General features: G+C 40.6%; 1 protein-coding gene across 5 annotated transcripts; it reads left to right on the top strand.

The window, feature by feature from the left end:
• Positions 1-845: 845 nt before the first annotated feature.
• On the top strand, positions 846-25,523 carry col21a1 (collagen, type XXI, alpha 1). Of its 5 annotated transcripts, XM_079279588.1 has the most exons (29): positions 846-973; positions 5,318-5,445; positions 5,635-6,195; positions 6,387-6,552; positions 6,633-6,861; positions 8,008-8,181; positions 11,736-11,813; positions 12,655-12,738; positions 13,791-13,853; positions 14,258-14,311; positions 14,395-14,448; positions 14,560-14,613; positions 18,109-18,162; positions 18,246-18,299; positions 18,386-18,439; positions 18,734-18,787; positions 20,276-20,320; positions 20,414-20,467; positions 20,556-20,609; positions 21,614-21,667; positions 21,831-21,902; positions 22,307-22,342; positions 22,551-22,595; positions 23,418-23,450; positions 23,542-23,688; positions 23,793-23,847; positions 23,930-24,121; positions 24,202-24,270; positions 24,379-25,523. In XM_079279588.1, the coding sequence occupies exons 2-29, from the start codon at positions 5,349-5,351 to the stop codon at positions 24,564-24,566; spliced, it is 2,874 nt and encodes a 957-aa protein (XP_079135714.1). In that variant the 5' UTR covers positions 846-973; positions 5,318-5,348; the 3' UTR covers positions 24,567-25,523. The 5 variants fall into 5 exon arrangements, with proteins under 5 accessions (XP_079135714.1, XP_079135717.1, XP_079135715.1 ...); XM_079279591.1 differs by lacking the exons at positions 24,202-24,270; positions 24,379-25,523 and having other exon boundaries at positions 23,546-23,688; positions 23,930-24,099; XM_079279589.1 differs by lacking the exons at positions 24,202-24,270; positions 24,379-25,523 and having other exon boundaries at positions 23,764-23,847; positions 23,930-24,099.
• The last annotated feature ends 475 nt before the right edge of the window (positions 25,524-25,998 follow it).

Here is a 25,998-nt window from a genome sequence, read left to right as displayed (position 1 = left end):
GCCATGCTCGTGCTGTTTCCATAGAGATGCAGGACTGTGACAGGAGCAAACAACGACCCAAACCTGCCAATGCCGTGACTTGTCAAAATGAGTTGCTTTTTTACTTTTGAAAATGACTTTAAAATATTGAGAAAAACAATCTTACATACTCTCCTGTACTGCACTGTAGCAAACAACAAAGAGAGCCTGCAAACACCGAGGCTGCTCTTTGTCGATGCAGAGCAGGCTGTCACTGAGCACAAACATGATACAACTTGTTGGAGCGGATTAAACTGAGATCCGCCTGCTCTACAGATAGCAGTTTCAGTTCTGCATTTCTAACAACTTCCAGCTGGTCGTGCAGAAACAGCACTGCAGCAGCTTTTCACACCTTGTTCATTGCTGACTTGTAAGAACATAATCTGCTGTCCATTTGGGTGATGAAGTGGAATTTAAAAAGGAGTAGTGTGATACATTGCTGAGCACTTGAGGACCTGCTGAACGTACCATGTGCAGTGCAGTATTTGTGTCTCAGTATACTAACGTTTGTTGGCTGACCCGGTGCTTGTTCTGCGTCCAGAAAACTCCATGTTCTCTGGTTATGCCCCTGACAACCCACACACGATCCAAACCCTGAACACTTGGAAGGAGGCAGTGCTCATTGCTATTATTTTCCTTTTGGACTGTCAGAGATGGGCTGTCTGCTGCATGCTCTCCTTATCTGCTTCTCTTTCCACCCATGGTAATTGAGGGTGGCTGCAGGCCAGTAAAAGTCCGGAGTGAGGGAGGGAGGGGGGGGGGGGGGTGGAGAGGAAGAAGGACAGAAAGAGAGGAGACAGCGCTGCTGGAAAGGGCAGGCTTTCATTCAGCAGAGAAACATGTGCACTTCTCCCTAAGTTCAGTTTCTGTAAGCCCAGGGCTGTGAACAGTGTTGAGCACTGGCTGTCAATGAGAGGATTAACAGGAACTCACGCAAGGGCTTGGACGCTTACCGGTAACCTTTTGCTTACTTTCTGTCTTTTTGTTTGGAAACTTATTGTATTTCAGAATTTAAAAAAATGTCTCATTTGCTGTTAGAGGTTTTGGGTGTGTTTTTATGCATGACGATGTAAATGTCATATTTATTTTATCAATAGACATTTACATTCAGAGTATTAGAATTTAAGGAGGTGAATTTGTTGGGCTGATTTTAGTGTATTTAATATATTTTTCAGCGTGCCGTGTTCAGATAAGTAACCGTTTTTGCACAGTGTCAACTTGTACTTTAGTGTCCTTGACTCTGTGCTACTGCAGTTGCACATTGAAAACATTAAGTCCAGTTATCAGTCCCTTGTGTGTGCTACTGTCACACAAAGAATGAATGGAATACGCTCAAGATTTCTTTCCTGGCCATTGCACTTCTCGTAAAAACGATTTTTTTGAATCTGTGCAAGCCTCCTGCACAGTGCACCACATTTTTTTTTTTACAGATGTGAGAACAGCATATACACAAATAACAAAAGCTTTTGAGAGTGGGCAGCGATAAGAAACAATATGAGCAGAGGTTTTACAAGACATTATTTAAGCTTTGGATTAGTCGAACAGATTTCTACGGAGAACAATTGATAGGGCTTGGCTTTTCCTTGTTGCTTGAAGAAGTTGGCTTTTCCTTGTTGCTTGAAGAAGTTGGCTTTTCCTTGTTGCTTGAAGAAGTTGGCTTTTCCTTGTTGCTTGAAGAAGTTGGCAGGAATAAATCCCCCTGATCTTGGCAACTGTTCAGCATGACCCGCAGTTGTTGTTTCTGGAATGAAATTTGCAGCAGATAAGTATAACTTCAGCAAGTCAAGGGGAGTTAAAGCATGCAGTTGTGTTACAACTGCATGCTTGTGTTATAAGGCACAAAACAAATAGAAAGGATCTATTTTTTCTCTCGGAGCTTCATAATTCAAACGCATTGTTATGGTTTCCTGCTTCATGTCAAAATGTAAATTTTGAAGGGAAGTACAACTTTTAACATATGTGTGATGACTCAGTGTCGCCACCTTGAAAGGGAAATGTGAAAACAAGTGAAATGTTCGTGTGTTGGGAGAAGTCATTTGTTCAGCAGCTTCCTGAACGACATTTCCAGCTGGAACTAAACTGTGAATAAGTCTCACATGAATCTTATTGAGATTGAAAACTTATTGCAACAAAACAACTGGCTCAACCTAGAATCAATGCCATGTGGTGGTTATATTCACAGAGTTACAGTTCTGCCATTCAAACACCAAAACCTTGAGCTACAAAGTGTCTGTGCTGCCCCAATAACGTCAGAGATCAGTGGAGTCTGGTACTAACCTGCAACACAAGTGCACCTGTTTATTCTACTACATTATGCATGCATTAAGCATTATAGCATAGCATGCGTAATGTTGCGTCTTTATTCCTGGACAGAAGGTTGCTTCCCTTCATCGTAACTACATGTGTTTAGTCAAAGCCCACAGTCGGAATTTCACTGTCCGATGGTGTAAATCAATTCCATGTGGCTCGAGCAGAGGTGTAGAAATACTTCGTTTGGGGAAAGTCAGTGGAGGGGAAAGTCATCCTGACTGGACCCTGGCAATGAGGGGTTTTTCCAACAACCTCCTCCAGCTCTCTAGCGGGGAAGAATTCTGAAGAAAACGGCTTGCAGAGAACTATGGCAGTTAAACGCCTCCTTCAACGTCTTCAACGCTGAGTTTATATGGTGGAAAAATTCAGTCATGTTAAAGAGTGTGACCCCTCTTTGACTGCGCAGGAATAAAAGCTTTTGGGAGGCCAAGGGGTAATGTCCTAGCCACTGTTTTGTTGACCCTCACAATCAGATATAGCTATATAAGGACAATGGTCAGTTCCTTCCTATCAAGTTCCTTCCACCAGTCCTGCTTCTTCTACTGTACGCAGCATATCTGGTCTTCATTTGCAACTCCCTCCTTTTAGGATATCAACAGTTTCTTTCTTTCACATGTTGAAAAATGTAGAAGATAATTTAACACAGAAACAACACATGATAAACCCTGTCTACCCTCTGCTCACATGCACAATGTAAACACCAACTTTTATTGTTTCACCTGGTTCCTCATATCTGAGTTCATCTCTAATTCCATGAGCGTGAACATTATTATACTGCACAATAATATTACATGTTGTTTGACGCACATCTAGTGATATCATTGTTCAGCTGTAACTGAAATACACTTGCAAAATACAGCAGGTATGCAACATCAGAGCAGGAAAACCTCACACGCTCGATAAATAGATCAGATGCCATATGTAGATATTTTCATGAGGGGCCTGAGAACACTATCATTTATCTGACAGTCACATAACATCAAGGTTATATTGGGACAACAGCTGCTATGTTTTGACACCATTTTTTTTTGAGTTCCTGGAGCGCAGGACAAGCATGTCAACAGTCAGCACTCAGCCACACAGCATGATAGAGTGAGGAGCCTTAAGGGCTTGGGCACACGCAGCAAAATCATTGCTGCTTGAGTGAATCATTCAGCTACAGAATGGTTGTATGGCAAAACATCGGCACAAGGGAGTGGATAAATTATGAATATAGAAGAAGAGCTGGAGGGAGTTGAAAGGTATTGAAGCAAACGGAAAGAGATTAATCATAATAATGTACGAATTGTTTCACTAATATGTTCCCAAATTGTACTACAATTTTAGCAGCATGTGATGGTAACTTGTTGAAATGTCTTCATCTGCTGAAGGAAGGTATTACAATTGGTGTTATCCATTCGGGAGGTAAAGTGTAGGAGTGAAGCTTTTCTGGGCAGTCGTGTTGTACAGTATTCTGGCCAAGGGTGGGCAGAGACTGGCAAATGGCAGCAGATTTGAGGAAACAGCCGATAATCCCACAGGAAACAGTGAGCACTGGTTTAAGGGCACTTGTGGTCAGAAGTTCAGTAAGTTGTTTATTTAGTAAAGCTGGCAGTGCCATGTGAGGATGTGGCGGATGAGGCTTGAAAGGAAAATGCTTAGGTGTACTGTGGCTGTGCAGCAGGACTGGAAAGATGAAGCGTGCCGCATGGAGGTTGGATGCAGAGCTCAAGAGTATAACTTTGTGGTTCAAGTAAGTGAATTAGGGATTTGTGGGTAGTACAGCAGAGTCTGTGGCAGCAGTCGGAGGTAAGTGAATATCACTTACGAAAAAGCAAACATGGGCTGAGTGCTGAATTTGCACTTGATGGCCCTAGTGACAACTGCTTGCAGCTGATTTCAGCATTAAGTCTGACAAACTGTGCTCTACCTGCTCAGCACCAAACAGCAGAAGTTAGCCTCTAGTTGCTGAACATAGTGGAGCACTTAGCAGCTAAAGAGCAAGATATCTTTGGCTGGCACTAGAGACCAAAAACAGAGCTAACAATATTGGACTAACACACCCCCTAAGCCTTAGGGGGTGTGTTAGTCCAATATTCCTAGGGCCTATTAGGGCCTAAGGGAATAGTACTGACTTCATATGAATGGCTTCATATGAATGGACATTCGCCATATCAACTTCATAAGGTGATGATATGTCAATGTTGTTGCACTGCCCCAAGTGGCCGAAAAATGTAACAATGCAGTTTTAAGATCTTGTCTGATTAAACCATAAGTATTTACATTATTTTTTTCTGTCTTAGATTAAATGTTTAGCGTTGTTGTCCATTACTTTGACATTTAGCTGGCGTTTCTTCTACTTTCAGTTTTTTTACCCTACCTTTTGGTAATAAGATTTAAATTATCGTGCTTATCTGTGCTTCACTTGTGCCTTGACCTATAAGTGCAATATGCACACGGTATTGTTTGCACCAAGTCAGCTTATATGTGCACACTCCTCTGTACTAATGCCTATCCAGGAGACAGCCAGGCTTCTACAAAACGCACAGCTCAGTTGATGAAAAATCAAAATCATAACCAAAAATAACTAGCAACGATCAAATTAATATGCAAAATGTTTGAAAATGAAACAAATGATTACAGTGTGAATGTATGCATGGACTTCCTGCTGTCATGCTTGAGTCATACACATTCATACAAAGCTTAATCAGATCACTTTCATTTAACATTGAGGGTGAACTTTACCTCAATGCACAAATGCAGCTTTTTTGCATGTATATACAATGCTTGAATAATTTATTGTTTGAATGAATTCATAATTAATACAATGAGTGCGATAGTTTTGTGATTGAAGTCTATGGAGAGGGGATGGGCGAGAATAAATGGCAGCAAAACATCTCAATCATGGAAAAAAACGTCTGAGGAATTAACCGTCTCAAATGCTTGCATTGTCCCTTTTCTTTTTCTCTGCAATACAAAGCATGTTTTTCCTTTTCCCTTTTCCCTGTAGGTGCACAATTGGAACTTGGTACAGCTGCATAATGGGTTACAAAGCAACATCCATGCATTGTGTCTTAAGATGCCTGTGCTTCATGCTTCTCCATTTGTTTAGTGCAGCTCAAGATGAAGACATAAGAAGTAAGAATGCTTCTGTCTTCATTGTCTCACACTTTGTTATGCTTGTTGTTCACACATTAAAAACTGGCAAAGGTGATTTCATGTACTGTAAATGCATTTTACTTCAAGTATTCCACCTAACTAGATTTTAATGTTTTTTAATCAAACATTATTTTAAACTGCTGACTGTTTATTTCCTGTCTGCTTCAGGTTGTCGGACCGCACCATGTGATTTGGTCTTTATTCTAGACGGCTCGTGGAGTGTCGAAGATGTCAATTTTGAAATAGTAAAGCGTTGGCTTGTCAACATAACAACAAGCTTCAACATTGGACAGAAGTTTACCCAGGCTGGAGTCGTCCAATACAGCAGTGAACCCGTTTTAGAAATACCTCTGGGGAAGCATTTCTCTACCAAAGACCTCATCAAAGCGATGGAGTCCATTGAGTACATGGGGGGAAACACAAACACAGGGACAGCCATTCAGTTTGCGACAGACAAACTGTTTGGCCTGTCCGAGCGCGGCCCGTCGGGCATTTCCAGAATTGCTGTTGTCCTCACAGACGGGAAGTCTCAAGATGATGTTTTGAAAGCGGCCGAGGCAGCGCGGAGAAAAGGAATAATTCTGTTTGCAATCGGTGTTGGGCCAGAGACAGAAGTGTCCCAGTTGCAAGACATTGCAAACAAGCCATTTTCAACTTATGTCTTCTCTGTTGAGGACTACAAAGGCATTTCCAGGATCATACAGGTCATACGACAGAAACTCTGTGAAGGTAAGCAACTGTTGATCAGTGTCTGGAGCTGAAAGTGTTGTTCCGCTAAAATACTATGAGGTCAAATATTGCTTTCATAACGATCTCAGAGTGGTATCTCTTCACGTAATCCATTTGTCCGTCCCTCCATTGTTCTCCACTTGTACCTATGTTTCTTTATCTTTCCAATTAACTGTGTTTGTCTGTTGCAGAGACTGTTTGTCCAGCAAGAATTCCCATAGATTCCCGCGATGAGAAGGGTTTTGATGTTCTGTTACATTTAAATTTGGCTAAAAAAGCAAAGAAGATACAAGGGGCATATTACGGCACTAAGGCCTATGACGTGACATCTCACGTCGACTTGACTGAAGCTACCCGGTAATCGCCTTGCTTTTATTCTTTCTTCATCTTCACCAGTGTGTTCACAAGTTGACTGACTTGTATATTTGGTCATCCAGGACCCTTTTTCCTGATGGCCTGCCTCCGTCATATGTTTTTGTGGCCACACTGAGGTATAAAGGATCGGTGACAACAGAGGAGTGGGACGTGTGGAGAATACAGACGCGTGATGGGAAACCTCAGATGGCGGTCACTCTAAATGGAGTGGAGAGCACCGTCAAGTTCACCACAACCAGTGAGGCGTCTAGTGGAACTCAAACGGTTACGTTTTCACAGAAAACAGCAAGGGTACGTTGACAACGTGTTTTATTTCTTTGAAACAATCTTAGAAGGGCCCTGCACTGAGTTTACGCATTACGATCAGTCAACATTTCAAAGAGAGTGTTAAGCTACACAGTTGTATTTAGTCTTCTTCGGCTGTGTAGGAGCTTTTTCAAGCCTGAGAAAACTACGATGTGGGTGTTCACCAAACATAGATGGTCACACAAAGAGCCACACTGAGTTGCATTATGGCAAATGTGCTGGCCATCCTTTTTTACTAGAGATTAAAAACTAGGATATTTTGGCGTCGATTTCGACCAGTCTTAATTGAACCTGTCTCTTGTGAGTCTCCCATCTTTATGTACCGTAGTTGCAAAGTTAAATAGCTGGAGTACCTCTCTAAGGGTCTGATTGATTCATTTATGCTATAAATTCAGAATATAAATGCTTGTAACTTGTCCAAGAGAAAGCACACTCATACAGGTAATCAATGGAATGCAAAGGGTATTCTCTTCATTGCATCAACAAACTGTTTTAATCGATGCACCCCAAAGGTTTAGGCACTTTCTTTTCACCACACATAATCCCTGTTATGTAACCAATCAATCCTAATCCTCCTATTCACATGTCCAGACAGCTGGTATGAGCCTTTAGAGCTGTGGTAGCCTATTCAACCTTTACAAAGGCTAATGGACATCTCTATGATAAACAGATTAAAAACTTGCCTTTGAAGAAGTAGCACATATAATTGAACTCTTTTCAATTGATAGACAGACGATTATCTCAATTGCAATTTGTTCAGAAACTTCAAAAACAAACAGTCTTGATTTGGAAACTGTGTGTTGTGTTTCCGAGATATTAATCTTCACAATCACAATGTGCATTCATAATATTACCAAATGAGTCTGAGCTCGAGAAAGGTTTAAAATGCCACAATAATTTGAATGAATTCTTCTTAACCATGACTAAGTAGTATTGTCCAGGTCTTAACACATCAAAATGCCCCAATAGGTAACTGAGTTCCTTTGCTTTCTGCTATGAACAAGAATTACAGCAATGTAAACACTTCCTGCAGGGGGCAGATTGTTTTTTTTTAATGTCTTCATCAGCATACATCCAAGCACGTACCACAATATTAACCATGTTTTTCCTGTTGGTTTTCTATGACAACAGAAGCTGTTTGATGAGAAATGGCACCAGCTGCGGCTGCTGGTCACCGAGGAGGATGTTACTCTTTATGTTGATGACCTGGAGATTGAAACCCGACCCTTGGAGCCCCCTGTTGGTATTTTCATCAATGGAAAAACCCAAATTGGAAAATATGTCCGAAAGGAAACAACAGTGCCAGTAAGTTTATTGACATCAAGAACCCAATTTTCACAAAATACACGTTTGATTCCCAGAAAAATAATTCAGAAGTACGCCAACTTGAGTCTAGAAAGAGGGAACCGTTTGTTTAATGAGTTGTTGAGCAAACTCAGCACTGATATATGTTTTAAACAGCATCACACACTTTATTGCTGTCTCCTGAGAGACATGCTCAACTCTGTGGATAATAAATCATTGGCAAAAATGTGCCTTTTTGTCCACTAGGTCTTATTAATCTTTGTTTTATTTGTCTCAATTGCTACATTTCGTGCCAAAGCATTTGCAATCAATCATAATTATCCTGTGTTGTAATTTGCTCTACAGAAGGCTATATAGTGCATCATGTTAATGTAACGATAACGATATGGAAAACAGAAATATGTGAGCAGAAAGGCATGTTTGTCATTGATGCATTTGTGGCCACAATGATGTTGAATGAAATTAGACACTTAAAATCATGTAAATAATGCAGACGTTGTATTATAGTTTAGTTTAGTATAGTATTAATGTATTACAGTTCTGAGAGTAATGAGTCAATGGTAATTACATCATATGAGGTGCACCAAGCTATCAATAAACTGTCTGAAGGCAAAGCAAGTGGCTTAGACCATATGACTGCTGAACACCTTAAATATGCTCGTCCGAGGTTAGCTCCTCTCCTCGCTATTTGTTTTACTGGCTTCATGATTCACGGCTTGTTACCAGACTCAATGCTGTCTGTTCTCTTAGTGCCAGTCATCAAAAACAAAGCTGGTAAAGTATGTAGCCTAGAGAATTACAGGCCCATTGCTTTGGCCAGCGTACTGTCAAAAGTCCTGGAAAGAATTCTGCTGGACAGAATACAGGACTTCATCACCTCCACAGATAACCAGTTCGGCTTCAAAGCCAAACATGGCACTGACTTGTGTATATATGCCTTAAAGGACATTGTAAACAAATACAGAGGTCAAAACTCATCACTTCTTATGTGTTTTATTGATGCCTCCAAAGCTTTTGATCGTGTTAATCATAGTAAATTATTTTTTAAACTGAGCCAAAGAGGTGTCCCCATACATAGTGAGAATTCTGGCTTACTGGTATGCGCACCAGAGTATGCAAGTGAAATGGGGTAAAAGTGTGTCAGCCCCATTTGGGGTTTGCAATGGTGTCAGACAAGTTCTGTTTAATCTGTATATTGGTGAACTGTCCAAGCAACTGAAAGCCTGTACTACTGGGTGCATGATTGGAAATACTCTGGTTAATCACATCATGTATGCAGATGATCTGGTGATCTTTAGTCCATCTAGCGCTGGTCTTCAGCAGCTCCTCACTATATGTACTGTGTACGGTGTGGAACATGACATCAAATACAACGCCAGTAAGAGTGCTATCCTGATCTGTAGAACTAAAGAGGACAAATGTCTAAACTTCCCTGACTTCAAATTGTTTGACAATAATCTTGGTGTCTGTAGTGAAGTAAAATATCTTGGTCATTTTTTAACAGAACACATGTCTGATGATAACAACATTTCCAGGCAATGTCGTATGATGTATGCACAAGCAAACAGTCTCTCACGCAAGTTTGGTCTGTGTACAGATGGAGTGAAGATGTCTCTGTTCAGAGCATATTATACTCTACACTGCACACTTGTGGTCAAACTACAAAAAAAGAGTCTACAGAGACTTCAAGTAGCGTACAATGACGCCATGAGAATACTTTTAAAGAGACCGAGATGGAGTAGTGCTCGTGAAATGTTTGTGGCTGCACAAGTCAACACTTTCCAAACAGTTTTAAGAAATCTCATGTACAAATTCATCTGTCGACTGAATGACTCTGTAAATGGGATCATACTTGTTTTAACCAACATAAGGTTTAGCACCACACGCTACCAGTCCCAGCTGTGGCGACATTGGTACAGCTGTCTCTTTGTAAGGCATTGCTAGGCCGATGTACTTTTATTGTTTGTGTCTGTTTTTTTATGTATCTGCCTGTATGGACCCCGAGTCTGAAATAAAGTCTCTATCTATCTATCTACACTAAAATCCTTAGTACAACTCGCTGTAGATTATAATAGAAGCAAAATATGCCATATAAATAGAATTTAATCACACAAAATAATTTTTACCATGATGATGAATAATAGAAGAGAGTCTGTGGAGAAAATCTGTGCAGAAAAGAAAGAAGGGAAGACCATAAATCATTCATGACTTTTACTTCATTATAGTTGGATATTGGATATTGGATATTAAGCCACAGCTTGGCAGTGAATGTAATTGTGTGTACTGATCCATTGTTACAGGGATCATGTAGTTTTAAGCCATTTGACAGAGTCAATGCACTTTTGTGAGTGTCATGTCTGGATAAACACACTTGTAATTGGAAACAGATTTTGTAATAGGACCTCTAAAAGTACCACAATGCAATTTTAAACAACTTTAAATTAGCGTGACCCAACAGACCACACCAGGCATTCTTATTGTGTTTAAAGGCAAGGCAAGTTTATTTGTATAGCACATTTCAACAACAAGGTAATTCAAAGTGCTTCACATGAAACCATTAAAAGCATCAAAACATAAGGCAAAAGAAAAGGAGATTTAAAAACAATTAAAGAAACAGTGTAAGAAATAAAATTCAGTAGTAAAAAGTAAAGGAGATTTAAAACATACATTGAAACAGTAATTGATGTCTCCCTGAGACATTGCGCTGCACGCAATCAACCACACACTGCCGCAATTCTGCAATTACTCGCACACAAACCACATCTGGAAAAGATCTCTGCCGATCTGCGTTTTATAGTGTACGCCTTGCACGAACTCGGTCCCGGAGGAAATGGCGATATATTGTGCAGTCCTTTTAAAACCATTAAAAGCATCAAAACATAAGGCAAAAGAAAAGGAGATTTAACAGCAATTAAGAACAGTGTAAGAAATAAAATACAGTAGAAAAATGCAGAAATGCAGGACATTGATTAATATATTAATTGAATGTGGTTCAATGCTGTAAAGGCAGCAGCAAACAGAAAAGTCTTAAATCTTGATTTAAATGAGCTGAGGGTCTCAGCAGACCTGCAGCATTTAAACCTAAATAGGCTACGAAAAGTCATTATCATCAACAAAACGCAAACGGTTTTGTTTGACATTGATACATACTGCCAGCTCATAGTACTGTTTACATGAAGCTGAACATAATATAAATCATATGTCGGGATCATCGCTCTGCTCACATGGTAACTGGAGGGAAACAGTCTATGGGACATTCTGGAGCCATTTTACCATCAACAAAATACCAAATAATGGAAGAATAGTGTAATGGCTATGCAGAACCCTTCCAATGCTGAGGGAGGTCTGGCAACATGTAGCTGCGTAATGCCCAGTGAGGGCAATTTAACAGTTGTACAATAGCAATTGCAATTCATTAGTGGCACAGCACTGATAAAACCGAACTAAACGTTGTAAAATGATCCCCGTGTATGTTTTGTTAGCTTGTTTGGAGGCTCCAACAGTGGAGGCTGTGTTTTTAACAGGAGTTTCTTCTCTTTTTAAATCTTGTTCAGTTTGAAATCCAGAAACTTCGCATTTACTGTGACCCCGAGCAGAGTAACCGAGAGACTGCGTGTGAAATACCCGGAGTTGTAAGTACAAGAGTCTGCTTGGCGCTGAACTTTTATTTCAGTCCAAAAGCAACAAAGATAACTTCTTCTCACCCACTTCTCACCTTGTTCAGCTACATCTGTTTCTGCTTTGAAACACACTATTTCACCATCAGTTAACTCCACGACTCATTCTGAATGGTATATAAAAAGGTCTTGATTTATATTCCGTCAGCTCAGTATACTGTAGTATTGTCTGGTGAAAGTGTAAACTCTGTTTATGTTCTGTTTATACATCCAACACTTTCTTGGAGGAGGACCCATGGCTCAGCTTCATACATTTTTGTATTGTCTGCTGGCTGTAACAGTGTTTGCATTGCAGTGGCCCATTGTTATGTTGGCTTTCAAACTGCTATAACCACAAAGCCGGTGCCAAATTACTGTTTTTAATGTGCGGATGATAATATCAAAAGAGCAGCGTAAAGTTACAAATGCTTGCCAAGTATACCACCGCGAAGGATCAGATGCCTTTCTGGCAAAATATCACATCATTTGATTTCAAGCCAGAAAGATATCCAGTTTAAAGTGTAGCAGGAAGACCTGCTTATTCAAAGTAAAATACAGATTCGATTTAGAACACAGTAGCTTTGTGATGACATTTTTTCTTTTTCTTAAAATGCAATGTATTCAGTTTTCAGGTTTTCGTATTGGATTTGTGACATTTACAAACATTAGACCATGAATTGATCGATTGCTCATTTTCTAGATGTCCAACCAACAGTCAAAATTCAAAAAATGTATAAGTTAACAATCGTAGAAGACTAAGGAAATACTCTAATATGTATACTTCTGTGTCTACGCTCAATGTCTTTGTTTGTTACAGTGCTCCAACAGTCCTGATTACACCGAACCAACTCCAGAACCTTGTGTTTGTCCTCCTGGAGCCCCTGGACTTTCAGGAATAAAGGTCAGTTTAAAAAAAAAACCTTGCCTCTCTCTATTATCGTTCATTCTTTGTCTTGTGTTATTTTATTTGTTTTGTATTCAGCGCGTACCGCCACACCGAACACCAGCCAAATTAGCCTGCAGAAATAAATGCAAAAACGCTGTGGGATATCAGAGAATAGAGTCTGTTCCTTGTTCAACACAGAGCTCAACCACATCCTCAGTGTTCAGACAGTTGGTTAAATATTTACTTTAAACAGCGGTATTCCGTTGACATTAAATGAGAGAAGAATAATGAGCGATTTTGGTTGATGTGTAAACTCCCTTCTGTTTTCTACAGAGCACTCGCAGATTAGCCTTGAGGGATTGTGTGCTGAATGTCGGATGTCGGATAAGCAATAAGCACACAAGGTTGCATTTTACCAACAGGTCAAATCCAGCTACAGTCATTACAGCCTGTAAACACAGATTTCCCTCGTGCCAGAAACAGTCCTGTGTGTCCTGTTGGGCAAATTGCGGCTTGCTGTTGTGAGGAAGCTACAGTATGGTTAGCCTTGTAAGATGCTGTTGTAATGTACTGTTGGCTTGAAGCAAACCAGACCACTGTTTAAGATAAACACTGGTTAGAGTGGAAAATTACCAAAATAAGGATTAAAAACCTACATTTCCCCTTTTTATTGATCATGGGGTATCAACCAAATAACAGCAGCCCAGGTCATACACCTGGTCATAAGACCTGCGAGAGCTATTGCTGTAGCAACAAGACTCTTTGTTAATAAAACCAACATGGGTTCAGGCACGTTTGGGTTCATAACATCACAGCTATTCTGCTACTACATTTACTAATAGATCCAAAATGCTGGGACCATTGAAGGCTGCAGATGTTCCTTTTAACCCCACAGTGTCCAAGAGCATCTTACACTGGATAAACAAACTCAGCAGGATGCACTAAATCAACACTCCCTACTCTCTATGGATTCATTTATGCTGCTTTGAGGTTGCATGATGGATGAAGACGTACAAAGAACTTGTTTAGTAACACATCATTAAATCAGCTCATTTCACTTTCTTTAGGGAGAGCAAGGAAACACCGGCAAACCTGGTCAGCCTGGACCTGCTGGTGCTGATGGTAAGCCTGTGAGTACTACATAGTTCAATATACAAATATACAGATCTTAATTGCCAACAACACTGTCACAGCAGCATCCACAACCGCATCTGAGAAAAGACCAGAACCATTTGAGTTAATGTACCCATTAAGTCATGACAGTTGCTGCTTGTTATTTTGATGTGGTCAGAACCGCTTCAGTGGTAAATACACTTATTTACTCATTTTTCCAATGGATAAATAGAAAAACGTCTCTGATTATACCACTGGTGGCAGCACAGTCGTGATTTGGCTGATGAAAAACATCCAAAAGTAAACCACATGATCAAAAACTCACCCTGCAGCCTGGACTCACTTAGAGATCATCCACACAGTTGAGGGGGTTCAAATGTTTAACCAAATGTGTGTACCTCTCATCTTTTTTTATTATAAGGGTATCCCTGGCATTAGAGGAAGTCCAGGGCTGCCAGGTCCACCAGGAGTAGAGGTAAAGAAAAATTCAGTTGATTTACCTTAACATTCGAATCAGCATCTATAATTTAACGCTGTTTCCTTTTTTTCCCCCGTCAGGGTCCACGTGGGTCAGTTGGATATAAAGGCGAGCAAGGGAGGCCTGGTGTTTTGGTAGGAAGGTTAAAAAGCACAAATGGGGACCAACATGGTTTCATTACCATGCTGTTGCACTGATTTGTGACCACCAAAGAACAGTTTTGTAACACAAGTCTGTTCTTTCAGGGTGGGAGAGGTGCGCCTGGATTACCAGGATCGCCTGGAAAACCAGCAGAGAAGGTGGTGATGTTAATTATTCAATACTTGATAATACTCTATCCAGATATTGGTGAACATTATTTAAAAAAAAATCTAATTCAAGCATAAGCAGTGAGTAAAAATTATTTTAAAAAACGTTAAAAAAACACACTGAATTGTCAAGGTAAATCGTCTTTTACTGAGATCAAATGTAGGATTGACAGGAAATCCCTGCTAGAGACATTAACCTGAACCGTTTGAACACCATCGAATCAATCACTCTAGAAACCAGGTGTTATGAATATTAAGCCAGATCCCCTGGGAGAGTAAAAAAAATACAACGTCTAAACTGTCTGACAAGAGCATGTTGCAGAGTCAGCATGACGGGCATCAGAGACTTTTTAAATGTGTTCATATTTCCTGACTTTTGTTCTGGCCTTTCCTTCGAAAGCTCAAACAACACACAACACAAGAGAGCTTTAGAGAGCCAGTATCTTGTATCTCGTGTTGCCTTGTTTCCCCCCCCCCTCAGTTGCATCTCCTTCTTGCTCCTTAGCCTCCCAATTACTGTAAGACCCGAGAGCAGAGATGCAAGGAAGATATGAAGAGAGAAAACCCAAGACTAAAAAAACAGATCATATGACCGCAGAGAGGAATAGTTAGAAGTAAAACCTGTGACCAACCTGGCTTCAGTGCCCACCACCCTTTACACAAATACAAATACAAATATGAAAAACAACTAAATGTGAATGAATCTTCCTTTATCAGATAAAACCTGACAGCTAAACACCTTTCACATTCAAGTCTAAGGAGACAATCTCTGAGCCTCAAAACCCATTCAAAGATGTATCAAGATGTTAAGAAATCAATACACGAGAGGCAGACTATGCCTTGGCTGGATAACTGCCTCTCCCGCTGTTCAGCCTGGAAAACATTATGTGCAGTTGATGCTGCATGTTCAGCTGTCATGATCTATGCCAATGTGTAGAAGACAAAAGCATATGAGCCACGGGGGGGAAAGCACCTGCGAGGTGAAATGTGTTCGCTGTCACAAGCAGTCCAAACATTAAGTGAGAAATTGATGTAATAATCCATACAAAGGGTCTGTCAGATAAAAGCAAGCAAATTATCCAGCAGTTTGTGCTCAACGGGTACTCCTCGACCACAGTCACAGCAGACTGTAGAAGAAGCTCGACAGTCCTACAGCTTTATCCAGAACTTTGTTATTCGTCTGATCGCAGTGAACATTTTGCGTTTCGCATTATTTTGAGGATCAATGAGGTAATGCATCCTCTCTCGACTGCATCAGCTCTGTCATATCGTCCTACCTTGTAATCAGTGTGACCACAGGGGGTCACTGCCAGGTGGCTGAAATGGAAAACAATTCAAGCCGTTAACGTCATTTAAAAAATGGTCTCAGCTGTTTGCACCTGGAGCGAAACCTCCTCTACCATCTGTCACAATATTAGAGATTCACTCACAGGTCCAGGATGTATCAAATTAATTTGTCTTCTTCAACGCACTTTGATTAATAAGTGCAATACTTCGATTTTTGGCCACACAAAAAAGAGAGAGAGCGAGAGCACAACTGGGGACTGCACTGCCGAAGAACGTCTGGATTTACTGTCTTTTTTATCTTATTTTGAGTAATGCTTACAAGATGAAAGGATCATGGCTTTTACTGGTCTGTGAAAGTGCTCTTTTAAAACCCCATAATTAGACATCTAATTAGTGTAATGGTCCTCGGCATCCTGAATGATGAGATGAGCATCTAGAGGGGCTGCTAGGGAAGTTCCATCACTTCTTACATGTCAAAGAAGGACAGCTGCTAAACATGTTGAAGAGTTTGTAAAAGCTCTGTTTTGAATCGGTTATACAAACTGGAAAATATACAGCCGGCAAGGCAAGTTTATTTGTATCGCACATTTCAACAACAAGGTAATTCAAAGTGCTTCACATAACACCATTAAAAGCATCAAAACATAAGGCATTTAAAAACAATGAAGAACATTCATTCAAACATTAAAAACAGTCATTAAAACACTAAAAAGCAGTGTAAGAAATAAAGTACAGTAGTAAAATGCAGGAAATTGATGAATATCCTTGAATATGGTTCAATTAAAGGCAGCAGCAAACAGAAACGTCTTCAATCTTGATTTAAAGACGACAGTACTGTAGATGATATTTACATATTTTCTCTCTAAATACTAACATCAACACGCTAACATGCTCACAATGGCAATGCTAACATGTTTACCCAGCTCGGTCTCACCAAACGGGCTATGAATGACACAATAATTAGAAATTAATTTACTGGGACTGACCAACCAACATTGTCATCATAGAGCCATAGTGCTACCGTGGCTACAAATACATACAGCATCCCTCTTCATAAGAAACACTGAAGAGCTCAGATACCTTTGGCTCCTCCACAATTCAAACTCCAGCCATTTGTCATTCATCTTAAAATCGATTTTCCTAGAGGCAAAGTGGAAACATCCAAAAGTTTTGGTCTAGGTAATTAAATGTCTGGGTCAAGAGATGGTTGCACTCTGGGGAAACTAAATGTGCTCCATGCACCGCACAACAATCTCTGCAGACCGAGAGGTATTCAACCAGCCTCTCAAGCTTCTCTTGAAGTTAGAGGGAATCCTAATTTTGTAGAGTATACGATTTTACGATTTTCTATGGATGTAAACGCATTTACATCTACCTTTCCAAATTGTTCCCATATTGTAAGACCACCCAAGGGTGTAGTTTCATTTTCCTGGCATAGGATCTGAACGGAAACACGAGATGTCTGCTAAATTCAGTCAGAAGTACATACCGGTACTTCAAGGACAAAAGAGGAAGAAGTATTCGATACTTTGCCAAAAAAATTGGATATGCTTGTGTATTCACAGTCTGCGACACTTGTTCATGACCACAGTCATTAATCACCTATGAAGGGACATTTTATTGCGAATTATGTGGCCATCCAGCCTGTGATAACAAAACCTGTAGTTCATTAACACTGTAACTACATTCATCTTGACAGAAATCAGAGGAGTAGGAAACCCGTAGCTCAGCTGGGGGAGTGAGCGAAAGCTCCTTATCACAACTTCCCTGCACACCTGAGATGCAAAGTCATTGCTAACACTGCTAGCAGCTGTCCATGTTTATGCTCCATGTCGTCACACAAAGGGGTACTGCCGAGCATTTGCAACACAATCCCCCAACAAACAGTAACGCTTCCAGCAGCATAAAGACAAATAACGCGCAAACACTACCAGATGGCTTCCATGATTGTGCCTTTACTGCCCCGGCTGCAGCTCTTCCAGTCTGTGCCACAAATCCCTTTGTCGTAGCTCTTTGTGCAATTTTTATGCCTGAATGGCGCAGTGAAAAACTTCACTACTTTAAGTTTCAGTCCAACTAGTTGTTGAATTCATTGTCAAGCCCACAAAAAAACAAGACAATTACTCACTGCACATTTGTGACCATGTAAACGTCTCAATGGGTCTATGAAGTGCTCTAACATATATTGTCTGTTCTCAGGGCTCAATAGGATCCACAGGAATTGCAGGGTTACCGGGGAAAGCCGGTCAAGTGGTAAGGATGCGGACTATTCTAATGGCTGCTGAAAATTACACAAGAAATATATCAATCTTAACTGGATGGCATGATGTTTCCAGGGAGAAAATGGAAGTTTGGGACTTCCTGGGCCACCAGGTTATCCAGGAGACCCAGTATGTATAAAACATTTCATAATCAAATCAGAGCTTATGTGCCATTATAACCCTTTGTAAAAAAAAACCCTGTTCTCTGGTTTCAGGGCCTAAATGGGAGAGATGGAAATGTTGGATTTCCCGGAAGACCTGGTCAAAAGGTGTGTTTGTTTCGACAGTGCAAAATAGTATCTTACAAAGCTCATTCAGGGATTAGGAGAATAATAGAGGCATGAGGTTGGCTAAGCGTGCCGATTTTTTAAAGGAATTGCTGCTCCAAAGGGTTTGTTTATGTTTGGCAACCATGGGAATGCAGTCATACGGTGCCGGTGTCTCCCTCGTCTTTTCCCAAACCACATTTGACAACTTTTGTACACATCATTTAGATAGAAGTCTATCATGACACGGCAATGATTAAATGATTGATGATGCTTTTGTTTCTCCAACGTATAAAGGGAGAAGCCGGGGACAGTGGCATTCCTGGTGTTGATGGAAGGGAAGGCCATCCTGTGAGTTGTAAACACAGACATCACTCATTGTGCATGTTTGGGATTTTGTAGGTTGTTTGAGCTGTCGCATCTTTACTTGCACTCTTAGCAGTTGAGGATGTTATGCAAAATATGCATGAATGAAATATGAAATATATCTCTTTTTGAGTTCAGATTGGACGGAAAGAAAAGGGGGAGCTTCATTTATTACGCTTTACAAGTTGTAGCTGACATGACATTATAATGACAGAGGATAACAATAGGCAAATACTCTACTGGTTTTATGGATTACTCAGACTTGCATGCACATGTTTTACTGTTGTGAGTGTGTTAACGGCCAGTAGATTAAGGGTATTTCCCCTGAAGTTCATCCCAGGATAACCCTGTTATGCAACCTGCAGGCTCCTGCTATAATCTAAGGCAGTAAAAGTAACTCAGCGAGGGAATTCTGTGGCGCTCTCGCAAATCTGTTGTAGGAAGAAAATGTTTCAATTTGGCAGCCACCCCACTGATCATGATTATAAGTGCTGTCCAAAACTTTGTGATGGGTCTACAAAGGATGAGTCAGTTGCTCCACAAGGCTGTAAGCCATTTTCCCCCCACCAGAACAATAGAGTTAGCGATGTATCCAAGGAGCCAGGATTAATACCATACTTCCTCAAGTTAAAACACGATGCAGTTAGCGCTTCATTATCGGCCCCGAAGACGGGGATTTCTTCTCCTATAGGTAGAGTGTGAGTGTCTGGGTGGCTCTAACTATGTCTTCTGTCTCTCTGCCTGCCAGTCTAATCCAGCATTAAGAACATATGCTACTTAAACTTCAGTTTGAGGCAAACACTGAGCATCTGCAAGCATTTATCTCACAGGAAAGTAACGGCAAAACAAAAAACTAAAGAGGCTTTCCAGGGTAGTTTTGCTGCATGTGTTGAACCACATTCACTTTCAATGTATTAAAACCATTTATTTGTACATTTGAAACTACTTTCCCTCTTTTTCCCTACATGCAATTTGAATAGCAACTACTTTCTTTTGCACAATATTGCATTCATCAGCAAGGAAAACAAGTCACGTGTAGCACATAGGATTCATCTAAAGATTATACACTTGTCTGCTGCACAGACCGAGTCTGTTTGAAGAAGGAAATTAAATTAAATATTCATTCAAAAAGCCCAAAACCATGTTTCTCTAGTACAACCAGCCAGCCGTAACTGTGGATTGTAACATTTCTTGCTGCAACATGTCAGTTCAATCAGTTCCTTTTATTGAGCAGTTGGATACTTCTGTTGCTGACACAATGAAGTAATTATTTCACTTTGAAAGGACATGAACTGGAACATGTAGTCCTTCATGCTGCTTCTATTATCAGTTCAGAAACACTGCATTTGAACACATGCCGTTTTAGTCGAATGTGTCAGACAACAGACCCATTAGAAATGTTTTCTTTTTCTTTTTTGGTATTCTTGAATATATTGATCTGTAATACAGTATAATGTGTTTCCTTGCTCCCAGGGTATGCCTGGATTGCCAGGAATTGCAGGCCTGAATGGACAAAAGGTGAGCTCTTGTTCCTAATGTATGTGCAAAATAAACTGATCAATGTATTTTTGTATCGTTCTTTGTGATCACGTTTGACTGACATGATTTAAGGGGGAAGCTGGTTTGCCTGGATCCAGAGGCTTCACAGGATCAACTGGACCATCTGTAAGTTAACAGTTCTTATAGACTCATTGTTTGTGTTAATATTGAATCTAAAGAGTTTCCAAAAAAACATTTCTTTCCCCTCCTGCAGGGTGAAATGGGTTTACCTGGTGCATCTGGTTTAAAAGGATCTATTGGACCCAAGGTAATGCCTTTTGAGCTTCTTCAGACAGCTATAATGTCAGTGAGGCAAAGCTACGATGAAGAGTGCAGAAATAACAACAGATTTTCGTCTTAGTGACAGTCATCAAAAAAGATTTAATAAAGTATTTAAAATGGATAGACCGTGCACTAAATTGAATGTGGGGCTGCGAGTGCACTGGCTCAACCTGTGACCCAGAAAAGTCAATACTGCAGATCAATCCACACAAGCTGGCATCAGCAGCCGACAAGCTGCAGGCCGAGCCATGTTGTGATTCAAGTCGAGTCCAAGCACAAAAGGTGCAACAGCTGCCAACAAGTACATGGGTTCAGAGTGGCTTGATATGACGTAACATTCCCAAGCTCTCTGTCACGCAGTGTGCACAGTGTCATCAGTTTGTATAAGGTTAAATCGTTGACGCTTTCTAACCAACGAGTTGATTGAAAGACATACACAGCCGCATAGGTCAGCAGCATTGCATGTTTCGTTTGGTCCCTGTTTTTCTAAAATACACTTTAGCACAAGTAACGATCTCTTGGCCACACCGGCGGTGCTAAATTAAGGGATGACCTCGTCCTTCTGCTTTCGTCAGTGGAATTTTAGTGGATATGTAAGCAGCCTGGCTTGTTTGGTCTGGGCGCTCTGTCTCCCAATCACATTGCATGAGCTGATCTGCCTTTAACAAGCCAATGTGTGTTGGTAAATGGCACACAAGTGAAAAGCTAGTTTATGAAGAGGCAGGCAATACTTTTGATTTTATGGCTGAGCTTCAGACTGCAATTACCAAGGCTTGTTCAACTGGAAAACAACGATTGGACATAATTAAACGTCTAGCTGCACCAAAACCTTGTGAAAGTATGCTAAAACTTCTGCACGAGTCAATGAAAATGAATTACAATAAGGGAGTAAAAATACCAGCTGCAGTCAAGCAGATAGTGATATCATGCGGTTTGGATGCTTTTGCATTGTTTTCTGTAACATAAGACGTGTTTTATTTCTTAATCAAGGGGAACAAAGCTGAAAGTGGAAGTCCGGGTATACAAGGAACACCAGGGCCTGCGGTATGTTTCAATTTAAAGATTCTAATATGAACCAGGTGGCTTCATGTCTGAACATGTTTTTATCCACAATGTCAAAAAGCATTTTTGGAATTTTTATGTCCGACAGTATGTAAATAAAGACTGCTCTGTGTAATGATTGGTGTTAAACTGAATACTTTTGAAGGGGAGTGCAGGAGAACCGGGGAGAGCAGGTCAGCCGGGGCACCCAGGCATGCCAGGCCTGACGGGCAGCAAGGTATCTTACATTTTGTTCTGCCAGTGTTGTGACGCTGCCGTCTCTCCCCCTTTCTTTTCAGGTTGAAAGTACATCAGTTGTAGTTGTTTAGTGGTAAATGTTAACCCAGCTTGGTCGAACATAAAATCAATGTGCATTAGTTCGCCTGAAATTCCAGTTGTAAGAATGAATTAACTTCCATACCTGGAAAAAAGTAAAAAAAAAACGTAAAGCACAATCAGTTTGCTTAGGCAAGAACTGACGTAGTCTTTCTCAGCAATGTCATCACCACCTTATTTTTGGACATTTATAAGCCAGATATGAGAAGTCTTCACTGGGATTTTTCTGTAAACTTGTGTTTGTTTCCCTCCCACTAAATGTAACGTATTAAGTTATAATCCATGTCTTATTTATTTTTTTGTCAGGGACAAAGAGGAAATCCCGCTGAAAGAGGAGAGACGGTAAGATTGGAGACAAACCTACACTGTCATCAACGCTTATCTAGTCACACAAGCAGATCAAACTACGATCATGTTAAAACACACTATCACATGATGTTGAAGTACTCTCTATGGTAGTACTATATGCTGCACGTACAGCAATGACCGGAGCTTGAAACAAAGGATTTCAGATGCTTTTGTGACGTTGATCTTGTCATTTTCTCAACAGGGAATGAAAGGTGAAAAAGGAGAGCATGGTCGGCAAGGGGAACACGTGAGTTTCTTTGATCAGCTTTGCTGTTTGATGAAGACTTTCAATAAATGGACACAAGTAGTGCAAACAATGCACAATAAAATAAAAAAATCGGATCATCAAATCAAAATATTTTGTAAGATATTTGACTGTTGTGCAACTATATGAATTACTCCCCTCATGAATGGTCCATGTCTGTTTCTCTGTCAGATAGCAGGAACGCTAAAAACTGTTGTATAGTTTTAAATGAGGATAGCGCCACCATGTGGCCATTTGTTAAGCCCTTTAAATCTTCATTCATAACTCCTGAACTCTGAAGTTTAGCAACATATCTGCAATACAAATCTGATCGATATAGGCCACACCCACTTATGTGTACAGGGATTTTATATATTCATTTTTTTTGCACAACTTCTCATCCAAACCATGTTTGGTAGTTATTGTTATACATCATATATATTTTTTTGCATGACTCTGTAAGTCTGATCCTTTAACTATGACGATGTCAAATTCTTGAAGGCATGGTCTCAATCTCGATAATAAGCACATATCAGAGTGATACTGCAACATCTGATGCTATTCAGCCTATAGATGGTGCTACAACCGCTTTACACCCACTCATTGGTCATGAGTCTGGCTTCACATTTTCATTCATATTAAACCCTCACATAAGACTTAGGCGTACTCTAAAATTCCACAAGATTGTCTGTCTCTGAGTATTTTAATGCCAGTCTAGACGCAGATCTTCTGTTATTACAATAAAACAAACGCTGAGGGTTGTGCAACCCTGTTGATGGTATGTGCTTCCTATTTTTAATGACTTATCCTGACTTTCATTGACAGGGCTCCACTGGTCCAATGGGACTAAACGGAGAGGTATGCCAAACTGAATGCTTTGATAACTCTACCTCTATCCAACCTGAATTGTTGTGTCTATGGTTAACCCTGGGCTGGTATTTTTTGCCAGAAAGGAACAGCAGGGGATGCGGGGCAGAGAGGTCAAGAGGGACAAATGGGTAGGCCCGGACAGTCGGGTCAGTCAGGCCCATCTGGCCCCAGAGGGCTGCAGGGGGACAGCGGTCTACCTGGCCCACCTGGACCTGAAGGAAGAACTGTATGTGCTACACATTGTGCTAACGTTACCGTTTTTTATTATGATAGATCTGATATTGACTAACAGAAAGGACAGATCTATAAGATCCACCATTTTTATTCCAGGCCAGTCAAATGGCGGACAGTCACATTCGACAGATCTGCAGAGATATGCTTCAGTGTGAGTATCTTTACAGACTGATGATGAGTTTCTTTGTTATTTCACCACACATCTGAAATAATTGTACTGTCAATTATCCTAGCTGAGCTGCATTTATTGTTGCTGAGCAACCAGCAGAGTAGCTGTACCATGTGTCGAAGCCGGCCTGGATCTCCTGGTCCTCCAGGTCCAACTGGGCTCCAGGGACTCAGGGGTCCTCCTGGACTTGGTGGATCCAGGGGACAGCCGGGCCGCCCTGGTCGGCCAGGGCACCCTGGTATTAATGGGCTGAAAGGTAAAACCAACGTCAAAGTCTACGGTATGTTATTAAAGCTGTTTTGCAGGATGCTCAATCAGGTACACTTGTGTTTGCAGGAGAACCAGGTTTCATGGGTGAGAAGGGGAGCCTTGGCCGGACCACCATTGGAGACCAGGGGCCACCAGGTAAATCATGTGGCTAGTTATTCAGTTTCACAAATCATTCACAAAGCCATGAAGCTAATCATGCTGTGGACCGTTCCTTTGGACTGATCATGCCTTTTATCTCTACAGGTCCTATGGGTCCCCAAGGGTACAGTAAGCCAGGTCCTAAAGGTAGGCCTGGATCCTCTGGTCAAAACGGAGCAGAGGGTAAAAGTGGTAATCCTGGCATCCCTGGTCAGCCTGGGGTGTGTGATCCATCCATGTGCTACAGTAGCATTATGAGGCGGGATCCTTACAGCAAAGGGCCAAACTATTGACGTAGTGGAGCGTCACTGCAGGCACCAGTCTAGAGCTGATCTGGAACAAACGGACATTCTCAGGAAGATCTCATCTTTACAGTCTCGCTCTGTCGTGGAAACAAAACGGACCTCCTCTGTCACCAATTATGTGATCTTAGACAGTCAACAGAACTAGATCCTATCACATTTTCCTATGTTGGTATTTTGTATCATTATTCACACGTCTTTGGACATGCTTTGAGGTTTTAATGGTGTTAAGAGAATTAATACTGTGCTCCATTTAATACCTCTCATCTGAGCACCTCGTACTCATGTACTTCATGTGTGTCTGGATCGCTCTCTGGGCAGTGTGGCTGGTGCATTTTCCCATGTTGCCCCGTGGTGTTGCTTCATTGCATGTCGCTCTCTAAATTTCCCCCTCGCATTGGATTAGTGCTATATCTTCTGTTAAAAACACACACACACACATGTTCTATGATCTATAAATTAAATGTTGAATGAATTGTTTCACGATAAATGATGTGTGAAAGACTGTGATTTCCTGTAACTGATTGTGACTGCTGTAAGCCTGTTCCTGAAGCATTTAGTTTGACTGTTAAGCTCTTAACTCGTATGAAAACATTTTAAAACAGATAATATTGTGTATCACCCAAGATAAATTAATACTTTCCCTCCTATCACAATCATTCAATCACATACCATTTTACTCCAAGTAGCAAAATGTTTAAAGTGTCACTGTCTGAGAACATGCTGAGATGTCACTTTGAAATATGTCATTGATGTTCCCGAGGCTTTCCTTTCATTACTGTAGCAGGTATTTTATGTTATTTATAAAAGAGTCATAACTGTGTATTTCAGCCGTGACATGTCTTAAACAGCTTTTGTAATTTTATTATTTTTGTTAAAAGGTGACTTTTGTATGAATCTTTCTCTCTTTTTTTTTACTAGAATTAAAATATCTTCATGATTTGTGAACGTAGTTTGGTCTGTGCTTTGGGCTTTAAGTTTCAGGTTTATTACAGGAGTTCATCACATCATCGATCAATCTTTCTCCTCGATTTAAAAACCCCACTTGTTCTTTGTTTTTTGTGAGCTGTGAACGTTTACATTTTACTGCAGCACCAACAAGGATGTAGCGTGGAAAGAAAAAAAAGATCATCACCATCGGTCCTTAAGGACACAGCACTGTAACTTCAATACAAGCGCAAATGTAGAATGTGTGTGTGTGTGTGTGTGTGTGTGTAACTTCAGAAATAACAATTGAAGTTATTTGTACACTAGATGGCGCTATGTGGTAACATCCCAGCATATCGAGGAGTTGTACTCCCTGAAAGAGACTCTTCCTTTTTTCATTTTGGACAGCAGCCATCCATCACATGGAAACCTCTGAGCATTTATGTTTTTAATTATCTCAGCAATCTAACTTCAACATGTGGTTTACTTAGTGCTC

The sequence above is a fragment of the Melanostigma gelatinosum genome, assembly GCF_949748355.1.
Source record: "Melanostigma gelatinosum genome assembly, chromosome: 12".
Lineage (NCBI taxonomy): Eukaryota > Metazoa > Chordata > Actinopteri > Perciformes > Zoarcidae > Melanostigma > Melanostigma gelatinosum.
This window is presented reverse-complemented; position numbering and strand designations above follow the sequence as displayed.